Source organism: Apaloderma vittatum, unplaced genomic scaffold (assembly GCF_000703405.1).
Source record: "Apaloderma vittatum isolate BGI_N311 unplaced genomic scaffold, ASM70340v1 scaffold29943, whole genome shotgun sequence".
NCBI lineage: Eukaryota > Metazoa > Chordata > Aves > Trogoniformes > Trogonidae > Apaloderma > Apaloderma vittatum.
In genome coordinates, this window is record NW_009706904.1 from 1884 (window position 1) to 15579 (window position 13696).

The 13696-nt window shown below is 50.0% G+C and overlaps 2 protein-coding genes across 2 annotated transcripts; one reads left to right on the forward strand and one right to left on the reverse strand.

Moving 5' to 3' along the window:
* Window positions 1-3567: 3567 nt before the first annotated feature.
* On the forward strand, window positions 3568-7622 carry LOC104271337 (transmembrane protein 178B-like; the record flags this gene model as incomplete). Its single annotated transcript, XM_009865973.1, has 3 exons — window positions 3568-3681; window positions 4943-5080; window positions 7050-7622. Coding segments are annotated over 3 exons (497 nt in total), but the record flags the coding sequence as incomplete, so codon positions are not given.
* Window positions 7623-9430: 1808 nt separating this feature from the next.
* On the reverse strand, window positions 9431-13058 carry PSMC3 (proteasome (prosome, macropain) 26S subunit, ATPase, 3). The gene is made up of 10 exons (XM_009865972.1): window positions 12915-13058; window positions 12270-12374; window positions 12111-12173; window positions 11513-11650; window positions 11238-11381; window positions 10864-11012; window positions 10350-10446; window positions 10073-10218; window positions 9790-9871; window positions 9431-9651 (listed from the first exon to the last, which is right to left on the reverse strand). Exons 1-10 carry the CDS (start codon window positions 13035-13037, stop codon window positions 9541-9543), a joined length of 1158 nt encoding a protein of 385 aa, XP_009864274.1. The 5' UTR covers window positions 13038-13058; the 3' UTR covers window positions 9431-9540.
* Window positions 13059-13696: the final 638 nt, after the last annotated feature.

A 13696-nucleotide genomic window follows, 5' to 3' on the forward strand; every position in this document is an offset into this window, starting at 1 on the left:
AGGGAGGAACTCTGCGCGTAAGAGCTGGGGTCCTGTGCAGCGTCCCTCGCGCGCCAGAGAGCTAGTGCCACGGGTCCTGCGGGGATTTGTTTAGTGGTCTGCTCTATTAATCTGAAAAAAAGCGCTTCTTACAAAGTGGTGACAGTAGAAAATGATGAATTAGTAAAGATCCATCCCGATAGGCTGCTTTGGATTGCTTGGTGGGTTCGTTTGAACAACATGCGTTTTAGCGCTGGCGGATTGGAGGAATTAAAAAAGAAAAGGTTCGTCACTCTTCATAAACTTGGGGATTTTATTGCTTTTCAGGCTTGTTCTGAGGAGACCCTGGCGCGGGGCTGGCACGTCTCATATACTGGGCAGAAATTACTTCTTAGTACTGGGATGTAGCTCCGTGAGAAGAACCACTGGGTGCTTGAGCAGGGGAACGCAACGGTTTGTGCCAGTCGTGAGGCCCTTAAGAGAAAACTGCTCTGTCCCGGTGTCCGTACTTCCCGTCCTTTCCAACTGCTGAGTTGTGGAAATGACTGTGAGGTCTCTGGAGCATCTGTGATAGTGGTATCTTTAATAAACTCAACCTCTTTGGTGTTTCATGGCCATTGGCAAGTATGATCTGTCAGTAGATGTGATCTGTGGGAGTGACCGTGGTGTTCTAGAGAAAGGTTGATCCACCAGATCTGGTGGCCCTTGGGGGACGACATGGACAGAACGATCCCAGAGCTGCGATGCTCTCTGGAAGCGGCCAGGGAGCTTCAGTGGCCACTTGGTCCTGGGGCGCGAGGGAGGGGAGGGCCAGGCCCGAGGGGTAGCTTCATGTTGGCTGCTCTGTGCTCTTGCTCCGGGTGAGGAGGAGAGGGGCTCTCCTGCCGTGTGAGAGCTAAACTGCTCAGAGGTAGGACTGGACCAGGCAGCAGAACTGAAAATGAGAGCCCCTCCATCTCCTCCTCGTGGTGCTGGCGCACAGGCAGCACAGAGAAGAAAACCTGCATGTTTCGAAATCTGATGAATAGATGAAGTAGATGAAGTAGATGAAGTAGATGAAGTAGATGAAGTAGATGAAGTAGATGAAATAGATGAAATAGATGAAATAGATGAATAGATGAAATAGATGAAGACTAAACTAGGAGGAAGTCAGGGTGTGCCAAGCCCGGGATTACGAATTGGCTGTGTCAGGACAGACCCGAGTCTGGGATTCCGGCCGCCTGGCAGCCTGGGGATCCGGGGATCCAGAAACTCTTTTTAGCCAGTGTCCTCTGATCTTTCTCAGCCTTCGCGTTCAGTTGGGAGAAAAGACTCATCCAGGGATGATGCTCCCATGGGGTGTCTCAAGGGCTGTGAGAGGATGTGGGAGCAAAACTCGTCTGCAGTTGCAGCCCTGAGCGGGGGAGAAAACCCACCACGGTGAGGACAAGGTGTGAGGACCAGCATTGGCAGTGGGAGGTCACAGACACGGAGCTTGGCCATTAAAGGGTCAATGTGACTCTGCCGGATGCAGTTCATTGCTTTTTATCTTTATTTATTAATCAAGAAGATTACACGTGCAGTGCAGCTTTTCTCATGTTCTCGTAATGCCCCTAAGAAATGGGAGGACCAGGCTGGCTGTGTCACCTTCTTCTTGCGTGAGTGCGTTATGGTTGGCTCATGGGCGTGCGCACCTGCCCCCTTCTGTCCGGTGTTCTCAGCTTACTTGGCTGCCAAAAAAGACAACGCTCACTGGCTCGTCGTTCACCACATGACTCCATTCTGTCCAAGCCCTTGCCTGAAGGCAAAGTTTTTAATTTGGAATATGGGCAGACTTTCTTACGGTGCTGTCTGCATGTGTTATAAACAGAAAATCTCTTTGCTAGCAGGTTTCCGAACCAGAGGGCAGGATGCCGTCCGTGTTCTATAGACTGTGATTTAAGGGATGAAAGACCTGTTGGAGAACCTTTGAAATACCTTTGCCCTCACAATAACTTTGAGACTGCAGATGTGATTTTTTTTTTTTCCCCTTGAGTACGTGGAGAACAAGGTGTTAAATCACTCTAAATGCAGCCCATGGAGTACCTGGATATATTTGAGTGTGTAATTTCTCTGCACATTAGACTTAGGAGATTTGCCTAGAAAATGGGAAGCATGAACTAGTGACTGCAGATGCAAAATCTGGCTTCTGAGGATTGCCGGGGTTTATATTGCAATTTTCTGGGAGAAAGCAGGTGGGTATTCAACTGAGAGATTGGGGTGCTTCCCAGATCTGACTCTCTTGCCTACATGTTTCAGATTTTCTAGCAGATGACACAGAGGGGCCTCCCTTGTTTTGCCTGTGGTGGCTCACGCCAGAGCAGGTCCAGCCGGTGCTCTCAGAAACACAGGAATCCTGTTGGAAAAGTGACTTGTGGTGGTGTTATCATAAAGCCCCGTGCATCAGAGGTCAGCACTGAGCTGAAGCCCTAAAATTTGCTAACCCCTGAGCTCCTCATTTTTCAAACTTGCTGATTTAATGTAATTTTATGGGCTACCTACGTAAAATCAGCAGTTTGAATTCTGGGTTAGACAGGATTATGAAGAAAGTTTATAAACCAAAGGCAGAATGAATTTGAAAACTTCTAAATAACTAGATTTGTATGAGGTGGAGAGGTTTTAATTTTAGTCTACATGTAAACTCTTGTAATAATATGGAACAAATGGTTATCAGTGATATTTTATTTGAGGAGTCCATAGCTTTGATCATAAGGGATGTATGGTCTCTAGTCTTTGATTTTTGGTTAATGAGCTATAAAAGTAGTAATCCTTGCTCTTATGCAGAATACTGCTTCACATGGCCGTTGTTTAAGGGGAACTGTTTGTACCATTTAGCAATTTTACCTTCCTGGCTGCTCTCTTCCACCCCGCCATCCACGTTTATCCTCCCCTCCAGCCCCAGCTTTATTTAAATAAACAGAGAGGACAAGGTGTCTTCCTCTCCCTCCACTCCTTAGTGTCTTCTCTGTTACCAGTTGTTTTTCTGAACTAAAATTTCCTTTCAAGAAGAGCGTGCGTGTCCGTTCACGTGTGCATCTAGGGTACACTTTAAGCTATGATGAAAAGAAGCCTACCTGGATCCTGTTGTTCATTGAAAATAAAGCAGAGCCAGTGGCCGCTGGAGGGAGTGCAGACTTCTCTCCCAGACTTTTCTCCCACGCAGTTCACTTGCCAGCATTCATTCAAAAAGTTCAAAGTGATTCAACTCTGTTTTCTTCGCGACAAAGCAGTCCTGTTGGTACTTAGCCCCTTCTCCTCTCCTCAGCCACTGCAGAGTGACCGTGCCAGCTCTGGTGCTGTTTTCGGTGACTTCTGTTACTGCTTACCTTCAGCTACTCCCCGAAGCTTGCCTGGCTCAGCACCTTGCTCCCTCCTTGCCTGCCAGTGGCTCTTTGTAGCAAGGCTCCTTGCCCTTCTAATCCCCAAAGCCTTTGAAGGGAACTGCTTTTTTCTACTTACATTTGCTTAACCGAGTCTTCCCTTGTGTGAGCCATGTCGGGACAGCCGGGTCAGCAGCAAGGGCAGGCACGGAGCTTGCACGCTTTTTTTACTCTGATGTCTCTTTCACAGGAGTTATTCAGCGCTGCACTGCTGTGAAGTACCACTACACCTCCAGCTCCTTGCCTCGCAACTTACCCATCAACATCACAAACACCATCCGGCAGGACGAGTGGCACGCGCTCCGTAAGTAGCCCAGAGCAGCGTACGGGACTGTTTGGGTCGCTCAGCGCCTTAATGCGATGCCACGGGAGGGCTCTGGATCCGCTGGCTGCCGCTGGGCTCAGGGGATAAATGCGTATTTGTTAGTGAGGAAGGGCAAGCAGCCGACAGTCTAACTGGAAAGGGGACGTGAGGTTTGGAGGCGCTTGAGCGGTGAATTCAGGAATACAGGCGTGTGTGGAGCGTGTTGCAAGGAGTGATCATGTTCTGGATCTGAGGACGGACGGTTCCTGGCTGACTTGCAGAAAAGGTGCCCTACGGTCTGCATAGATCTTGTTGTGTTTTTCTTGTTGTGTGCACACCAGCGACCTGGTGCAGCTCCCTGGCAACCAGCTCTTTTGGGGACCAGCTCAGTTTGTCTTTACAACCTCCTGTTACCAGTTCCTGGCCCACAAGCTGCTTCATGCCCAAGCCCTTCCCACACAGATGACTGGCCATAGCTTGTCACTGAGAACGATTTAGTCAGGTTTTTTGCTGATCCTGCTTCTCTCTGTGTTTGTTTTCTGTTCTATTTCCTCTCCTAATTCTGCCTAGCCCCTGTCATGTGAGCCTCACTGCTGAGGCCAGAGACTGAACTAGGAGGAGACAAGACCAGCACTTGCATTATGGATGACAAAATGCTGTTCATGTCACTGGTGCCCCAGCTTTTTTTTTAGAGCTTGTAACTGGAGTTGTTCCCATCCTCCTGTATCGATCTGCTCTCTGCTTCTGTCCTCCCACTGTTCCTCTTTTCGGTTCACACCATCTGCCTTCCATGTGCAGAATAGTAAAGGGCTACTTTTACTTCTCCTCAGCGTCCCCTCTCATATCTTTTATTTCTCTTTTTAGCAGACACTCGCCCAACAAACTCCATCCCAAAGAGACACACCACACATGTCCACAAAGCCCCTGTCATACTAACATTTACAAATTGGTTCCCAATTCGTAGTGCAGCCCTTCTGTCCCACGTTGAGGAGTATTTGGCTGGTATTCCTCTAGATCAGGACAGAAATGCGCTCTAGTTGTACAGCGCCCAGCAGAAGGGAGTCAAGTTACCCGAATTCCCTTAGTTTCAGTGTAACAGGCAAACTACCTCAAAGAAGCTGCAGGAGGAGGAGTCTACGGGTGAAGCACAAACTTCAGAGCGAGCAGATCTAAATCTTTCTGGACTCTCTCCTGGCTGTCCTGTCTGGGTGCCACCACCTTCATGTCTCTTTTCTCACTTTTCTCCTTTCTCTCTCCCCAGATCTGCGGAGGATGACCGCTGGCTTCATTGGCATGGCAGTCTCCATCATCCTGTTTGGGTGGATCATCGGTGTGCTGGGCTGCTGCAAGCAGCAGGAGCTCATGCAGTACGTGGCTGGGCTGCTCTTTCTAATGGGAGGTGAGGGCCTTTCACTTCTAGTCCTGAAGTCACCGCTGTCAGTAGTGCTGCCTGGGGAGGTGTGCTTAAATGTAGAGTCAGCACACAAAGCAGTTCCTTAGTGCAGCAAACCCGTCAGCACAGCGCAGCAGAGCTACAGCCTTCAGAACATGGCAGGCCCTGTGCTTGCGTGGATATTTGTGTGTTTTCAAGTAGCCCCCACTGCGTGTACAGGAGCCTTCGGCTCTGGAGAGCTGGTGCGTAGCCACAGGGACCATGTGCACAATGAGCACAGTCCTCTTGCCTGTGCCGAGTGTCTGGAGCCTGCGGCTCCTCTCGGACAGCTCAGCTCAGTTTTCCCTAGGGAATCTTAACAAACAAACAAGACGATGTAGAGCACCTTTCTGCTGCTCCAAGATCCTTCCATTTGTGGGTAGCAATGAGGTCCAAACACAGCCAAGCCTGGAGAACGTTGACCCAATGGTAAGGACATGAGTGCAGCGCTTACCAGGAGCAGACTTTCTGCATGGCCTAGGGTTTTTCTGAACTTTTTGATTGTTTAGCTCAATAGCTACTATTTGAAAGGGGCATAGTAGCAACACATGCACCAGAAGAGTGAGCTGCTGAGCTGCTTCCGGGATGGGGACTCTTAAATTGCAGGTGATGAATGGGTGACTTACAAGTATGAAAAGCAAGGCTCTACTTAAAAGCCAGCGGTGCTACCCTAGGGGCCCACTGTCAGCATCTGTGATGGCTGCAAGCAAGGAACTTGGTGGTACAACAGCATCTGTATCAGTTAAACAAGTAGGTGTGACGCTGGTCTGCTGCCACTTTGGGGTGGGGGGGAACCTCCCTTGCCATAAATGAGCCTTCTCAAGGCATGTTTTTGGGGAGCCGACAGAAAACCACCCTGCTGATATGATGTGATGCTGGAAAGGCTGGAAGTTAGGCCTGAGCTGTCTGGGATGGTCTCTTTTCTCGGGTAATTAGTGATAGAACTAGAGGGAATGGCTTCAAGCTTAAACAAGGTAGGTTTAGACTAGACACTAGGAAGAAGTTCTTCAAGGAAAGAGTTGTGGGATATTGGAACAGGCTGCCCAGGGAGGTGGTTGAGTCGCCATCCCTGGATGTGTTTAAGCATCGCTTGGATGTGGTGTTGCATGATATGGTCTAGGGGTGAACTTGTAGTGTAGGGTTAATGGTTGGACTCGATGATCCCAAGGGTCTTTTCCAACCTGGATGATTCTGTGGTTCTGTGGGATCACCTTGCGAGCTGCTGAGCTGCAGTGTCCTCTGGGAACATTTCCATTTCTTTATTGCACAGCAGCAAGTAAAGCCTTGTAGATGGAACAGGGAGCCTGGGTCCCTCCGGAGTGCTTCTGCGCTTACAGTGGCGGGTGTGCGGTCAGCAGTAGAGCCAGAGAGTAGGAAGTGACCACCTTGACCTTGAGTCCGGCACACAAGTGTATGTTAGACATACCAGTGCCTCGTGTTACACGTTTCTTCGGCTTTTTGGCTCCTCTGTGTAGGTGTTTAGTGAGCATGTAGCAGGTGACAAGAACCTGGGCATGTTCTACAGACGCCGGCTACAGCTGCCAGGAGTCTGGGAGTTCCTCGTAGGCCCCAAGCAGTGCTGCACTCTGCAGCCCCGGGCTTCGGCCGGCTACCTGCCACAGGAGCAGGTGCCCACATACTGTCCAGAACCTGCTGCACTAGTCGTTGACAATAAATAAAGTCTTGGGAGACTTGAAGCCTGATGAGCTAGCAACGGAGGGCGCTAAGGCAAGTGGTATCTGTGACATGGGGTATCCCGTAGTCCTATGTATTTTGCCTTTTTTTTTTTCCTCCCCTGTGCCCTGTAAGAAGAGTTACTGATAGGACAACAAAAAGGGGCTTGATTTTGAAAATCTAGTCTGAAACTACTTGGTGGAAAAAAACATTACTAACCAGTCTGAGGGCAGTGTGGAACCCTCTTGCTTTTCTCCTGCAGGTACGTGCTGTATCATCTCACTCTGCACATGCGTAGCTGGGATCAATTTTGAGTTGTCTCGCTACCCTCGCTATGTTTATGGGCTGCCCGAGGACATCAGTCATGGCTATGGCTGGTCCATGTTCTGTGCCTGGGGGGGCCTGGGCCTCACCCTGCTCGCTGGGTTCCTCTGCACATTGGCCCCTTCCCTCAACACGTCTCGGGCATCCGTACAAAAACCCAGACAAGAAAACGGGGCTGTGTGACCTCGGCGGGAGTGAGGAGAGACTCTGGAAAGCGCAGCCTGGGCAGAGCTGTGGGTTAACACCGGGAAGAGGCGGCGTGTCGGCGTGTGGAGAGCAGCGCCGCAGCGGTGGCGGGGCCAGCCTGCCCCGCGGGGTGCTGCTCCAGCCTCCAGCCGCGGACACAGACATTGCAAAGTAACTCCAGGTTTGACTTGTTGGCGATTTGCTCATTGATGGTTTAAGGGGGACAGTTCTTTTGATTTGTTTTTCTTCTGTTTACAGCAAATTAAGTCCAAGGCTGTGTCTTTTTCTTTTTTTTTTTTTTGTGCTGTTTTTTGAACTGTACCTCCATGGTCCTGTTATTGTCCAGTTGTAAGGGATGTTTACGCACCAACTCTATTGCTGCAGGTCTGTGTAATTCAGACCCAGGTTAGGGCAAGGAGCTACATGAAGTTGGCTTGAACACTTTTGCAACAGGTGTGTCTAGTGTTGGCTCAGGCCATCAATTCCCAAAAGAACCTTGATCTAAACTGAGGTTTAGGCCAAAGAATTAGCCCATTCTTAGTACAAATTCATCTGAATCGGAAATCTGTGCTATTCCACGCTGTGATATCAGCTATTTCCTCACTACTAAAGCTGTTTCCAAAAGGAGCTATGTGTGGCTGAGCAACAAGCCTCTAAAAAACTCTTTACTGGTTTCAGGAAAGGGGGCAGTTTTCCTCAGCTTCTTGCACAGGTGAGGCTACTCATTTGGCTAACTAACATGCCCTTCTTTTAGCCAGATGTTTGCACCACACGGCTTATAACTATTCCCGTAGAGTCAGGGTGGTTTTCTGGAAGCCTGTCCTAGCCTTGTCCTACCTTCACCCTGCAAATCACACGCGGGTGCACCTCCTGTTCTGTGAAAGGAGCTGAGCAGTTCTCCCCAGCTCAGACAGCAGCACTGCTGCAAGGGCAGGACATGGACAGCCCCCTCCAGCATCAACGTCCAAAGGAATCGCAGTGTATTTTCCTCAGGAACGCGTGGCTTCTGCCCGCTTCACCGCTCATCCCTCCCTAACGGCATGTGGAGAACACGCGTGCTCCGCTGGCACTAGCTCCCTCTCCGAAGCGGGCGGTAAGGACCTTGGAACCAGTGCAAGTGCTTGGGCTAGCTCAGGAACATCAGCCAAAGTACTTCAGGGTGCATTTTTTTTTTTTTCCTTTCATTGATGTTTTCTTTCTTCCCTCACATCCCCATACCTCTCCCAAGTGTCCAAAAAACTGCACAGGTAAAGATGAGATGGCCAGCATTTGAAGATGTTTACATTGTATTTAAAATACAATACAGTGGCATGTAAGATACTTAATGCTAAAGTCAGTGTATTTATGAAAAGTGTAATTTTTAAATGGAAGTTGTAATTCTCAACTGGCATTAAAAGTACTGAAAGATTTGTTCAGTAGATGAAACCTTGAATTCTTTCTGATTACCAGGCTAATTCACCAGAGAGCTCACGTACGTTTTGTCAGCAATGTTAAAGCTTCCAGAGTTACGTTTAAATGACAGAGTCAGAGCATCGTTCATGTGTGAATTGTGTTCACTTCCTTCTCCCTTGCAAAAGGAGTGTCAGTTCAAAAGTTTCAAAGGCTCTAACAAAGTCATTCCGTCTGTTCCCTGGCTGCACAGGTGAGGTGGGGGGATGCTGCTTGCGCTGCAGTTCGTGTGTCCCCCCTGGCCCCTTCTGCCTGCTCCAGACCTGGGAGAACAGCACCTGGACCTGGCTCTGGTCACGCGGTCCCTCAGCCCAGACCCGCCATGCCCACAGCCCTGGAACGCACCTGGACCCCGGCCCCTTCCCCGATCCAGCGGCCACGTGGAACCAAACGCAGAGACCGCCCCAGCCCCTCGGGACCCATCTCACCCACTCCCAGCCTGGAGCCTCTGCCTGCATCCCAGAGACCCCTGTGACCCTGTGGGACAGGCCACCTCAGGTGCTCAGCTGAATGCAGTGTAACCTGTGGGTCCTCATCCTGCAGCAGCAGCAGGGCAGGATCTAATCCAGGTCTAGCAGGAGGCAGCTCCAGAGGCAGCATGGTAGGCCCTGGGGAAAGGAGATTCTCGCCTTCCCTTCTGCAGATGCAGAACCACCAAGGGCATCAGCCCCAACACATCACGGATTTGTTTTCAGAGGGGAAAAAATGCTTTATTTTTTCCAGACAGAAAGTAAGCGGTACAGTCCAGTTTCATCCTATCCTCTGCCAAGCCCACAAACTTGACTGGGCCAAGATCAGGCGTAGTACTGCAGATTGGCTTTTTTCTTTGCTTGAACCTCCAGGATTCCTTCCATGTAGTCCTCATGGGTGAGCTCTGTAGCTCCCCGGCGGAGAGCAATCATCCCCTGCACAACAAGACAATATTTAGTGAGGGCATGAGGGCATCACATCAGCTCAAAGGACTCCATGCCACATCACATCAGACTCAAAGGACTTTTGCATTTCCCTCCCCTCGGTGCTGGCTGCTGTGGGTGAGCACTTACCGCTTCGACGCACACCGCCTTGCACTGGGCCCCGTTGAAATCATCTGTGCAGCGAGCCAGTTCTTCATAGTTCACATCAGGGCTGAGGTGGGGAGGGGAGGAGAGGGGCAACAGGGAGAAAGAAGTCTGAGAACAGGTATCAAATACAAAAAGCAGAGCACGGTGCTTCCTTAAAACCCACCAGTGAGCTCTCAACAAGAGAGCACCTACCGCTCACTCCACAGCCCTGGGGTCCCGCCGTAAGTGACTAACGCAGCCCCAGAAAGCCACATCTCTTCCATACCTGACGTTCATTTTGCGTGAATGGATCTGCATAATTCTGGCTCTGGCCTCCTCGTTAGGCATCGGGAACTCAATCTTGCGATCTAATCGTCCAGAACGGAGCAAAGCTGGGTCCAAGATATCAACCCGGTTGGTTGCAGCAATCACCTAAGCAGAAGTAGGGTCAGCAGTGTGACGCACCGAAGGAGAGGCCTCTCCTCCCCAAGACCCACCAAGCTTCTTCCCTGGACATTTTTGTCCATTTCCTGCTAAAGCACCACTCTCTGCTAGATCCCAACCTTGACTTGTGTGTTGGGCTGGAAACCATCAAGTTGATTAAGCAGCTCCAGCATGGTCCTTTGCACCTCCCGATCACCAGCCTTCTCGCTATCAAACCTGAGGAGGAAACAAGGGTGGAAGTACCTGCACATACCTCACCACCCTGCCCCTGTGTTTTTAATCACAGAAGGGAGAATGACTGCAGTCACACTCCTTGGAAAACATCTTCCAAAGTCCTCCTGGAAACTATGGGAAGCCCTGCCTTGACGAGAACCACATAGTAAACGAGGATGAACATCCCCACGCGCCTGATAGTTACCAGAAAATGGCTCTATACAGCTGGAGTCCACAAAAGCCCACATCTCAAGAACTTCGCTTGTGAACCCAGGGGTTGTGGCAACTCCTATCGATCTGTGAGTGGCTTTACACCATTTCTGAACACGCTGTGCTTTAAGCGAAGCTTCCCTCACACGCACAGGTGAAGGGAGCTGTTGGGCAGCTGCCAAGAGCTTTAAAACACGGCCCACGCCTCACCTTTTAGTGCCGATGGCATCCAGTTCGTCAATAAAGATGATGGAAGGAGCTTTTTCCTTGGCTAGAGCGAAGGCATCACGTACCAGCTTCGCTCCATCGCCAATGAACATCTGCACAAGCTGCGGACCTGCGAGCTTCAGGAAGGTGGCCTGCGAAGTGAAAGAGAATCCTACACCTCGTTTCCCAGTAGAGTCACTTCCAAGTACTACAAGACGCCCTTAATTAAAACAACCACACAAGCCAGCAGCCAAGAAAATCCCAGCCCTCGTAACACCAGTTTTTGTGTGTGTGTGAGCCTTCTCCCCTTGCAGGTGTTCTTACTCTTTCTCAGGTACTATGCGACACCCCCACACACTTTCAGAGGTTCCTTTTACCTTGGTCTGGGCGGCACACGCTCGCGCTAAAAGCGTCTTCCCTGTTCCTGGAGGCCCGTACATAAGGACTCCTTTGGGCGGCTGTATACCCAAGTTTTCAAATTTCTCCTTGTGATTCATCGGCAGGACAATGGCCTCCACCAGCTGCAGCAAAAGAAAAATATTCATACATAAACCCATTCCCCTCCACACATCCAGGCTCTCTGCTCTGAGCTGAAGTTAAAGGACTGTTGTCCTCAGTCAGAAAACTGAAGAAACTAAACAAAAAACATCACCTCTTGTATTTGTTTATCCAGCCCCCCAATGTCACTGTACTGCTCCGTGGGTCTCTCGTCCACCTCCATGGCTTTCACCCGTGAGTCGTATTCAGTCGGTAGAGTCTCCAGGATCAAGTAAGAGTCTTTGTTCACCCCCTGTAAACACAAGTTCTTTGCTTTAACAGCCCCTTCAGGCAGCAATTAACAAACACGCGATCAGAGATGATTTGCCAGGCCTCAGGATGCAGGAGTAATCAGCTCTGGCAGTGGCGCTCACTAAACCACCGGAGCCCGGCACCGTGGACACCACCACAGCTAACAACCTAGCGCATTTTTAAAGAGAGGAGTCGAATTTACTTACCATACCAAAGACTGGTCTTAGAAAGCTTACTAGGTGATATCTAAATTTTCAGCAGCTGATTCTATGTACAAAGAACATACACTCCAAACTACTTTCCTGTACTACAGTTATGACTGAACCCATAATACCCTTCTATTAACGTTTTTGTACAGAAACGGTCTTGGGGAAAGCTGGGCAGATTTGTGTCCTTTCCAATCAGCAAGACATATAGAGTTTTCTCTACATACTTAAGTGTGTCTCAACAGCATCACTCACCACTAGGTCTCCAGGCTTCAACTTCTCCGCATCAACCAACCCAATAACAGGCAGAAAATACGTCTGCGGGAAACAAATCAAAGACAGCAAAATCCATCCATGCTAGGGGAGGTTCCTTTTCAGCACTCCTCGCGCTTGGGTCTTACACACAGGTCTTACCTGGCGTGTCGAGGTCTTGATCACAGCACACTTGCCCTTTCTCTGGGAATCCAGGTCAATGTTTGCTCCATCCTCCTCCTGGTCATTGGGGTCAACATCCAGCAGCTGAAAACCAGAGGGGGGTGGATTTCACGACAGTGAAACCAGGCTAGCAGGATGACCCCAAGAGTAACTTCTACATTACGTGCAGGCGGAGAAATAAAACTTCCCATCATCCATCAGCAGTAGAATCCTGAAAGCATTAAAGCTCTCCTAGAAAAATGAATCTCTTCCTGTCCTCAGGAATTGGCACACAACAGCACAGAGGAAGACACTGTTGTGATCAGAACGAAGTAGCAGCTAACAGCACTGATTTCTCCTCCCATTACAGCAGCTCACATTAAGTTCAGTTAGTTTTAGAACACAAGTACAAACAAAGCCCCTTTTTTTAAGAATAGAAAATTGACAGCCAACAACGACAGAACAACCCAGACTCCAAGTGGGCAAGCGATGCGCGCAAAATCCATCGAAAAAACCCAAAGGCCCTGGCTCCAGCACCATCCGTGGCTCGAGACCACGCTGTGTTCCCAGCGACTGATGACTTCCCTGCCCTCCTCCCTCCCGACACACCCCTCACATCGCTGCAGAAGGGCGCACCGCACTCACCTCGATGACGTTAGAGACAAGGTACGGCAGGGTCTTGTTCACTTTGATCTTCTCACTGTTCTCTTTGATCTTGTCTTTCATTGCCTGGAGCTCATGGGTCACTCTCAGTACCTCACTCTTCATGATCTGGAATTTTCATGCAGAATTTACACCAGGCAGCAGAGACATTATATATATTGAAGCTGTAAGTGCCCTTTTATGTGAAACAGGTCTGTCTTGGGGCAGGTCTACCCAGGTCTGTCCTATTTAACATCTTTATGACTGATCGACTGGAGATGACACCTAATTGGGGGTCACGGTCCCTGTGCTCTTGAGGGGAGCTGCCACTCAGAGGGACCTTGGGAGGCTGGAAGAAGAGGCATCCTGAGTAGGGAGGTGATCACGGGCCTGTGCTCGGCTTTGGTGAGGCCTCATCTCGTGTGCTGTGTCCAGTTTTGGGCGCCTCACTACAAGAGCGACATCAAGGTGCTGGAGAGGATTACAGAGGTGGCTGCCAAGCTGGGAAGGGGCTCAGAACACAAGTCTTGTGAGGAGGGGCCGAGGGATCTGGGGCTGTTCAGCCTGGAGGAGACTGAGGGGTGACCTCATTGCTCTCTTCAACTGCCTGAAGGGAGGTTGTAGTGAGGCAGGGGTTGGTCTGTTCTCCCTAGGGGAGAGTGATAGGACAAGGAGAAATGGATTTAAATTGCACCGGGGGGGTTCAGGTTAGATATCAGGAGGAATTTCTATACTGAGAGGGCTGTCAGCCATTGGAACAGGCTGGCCAGGGGGGGGGGTGGGGT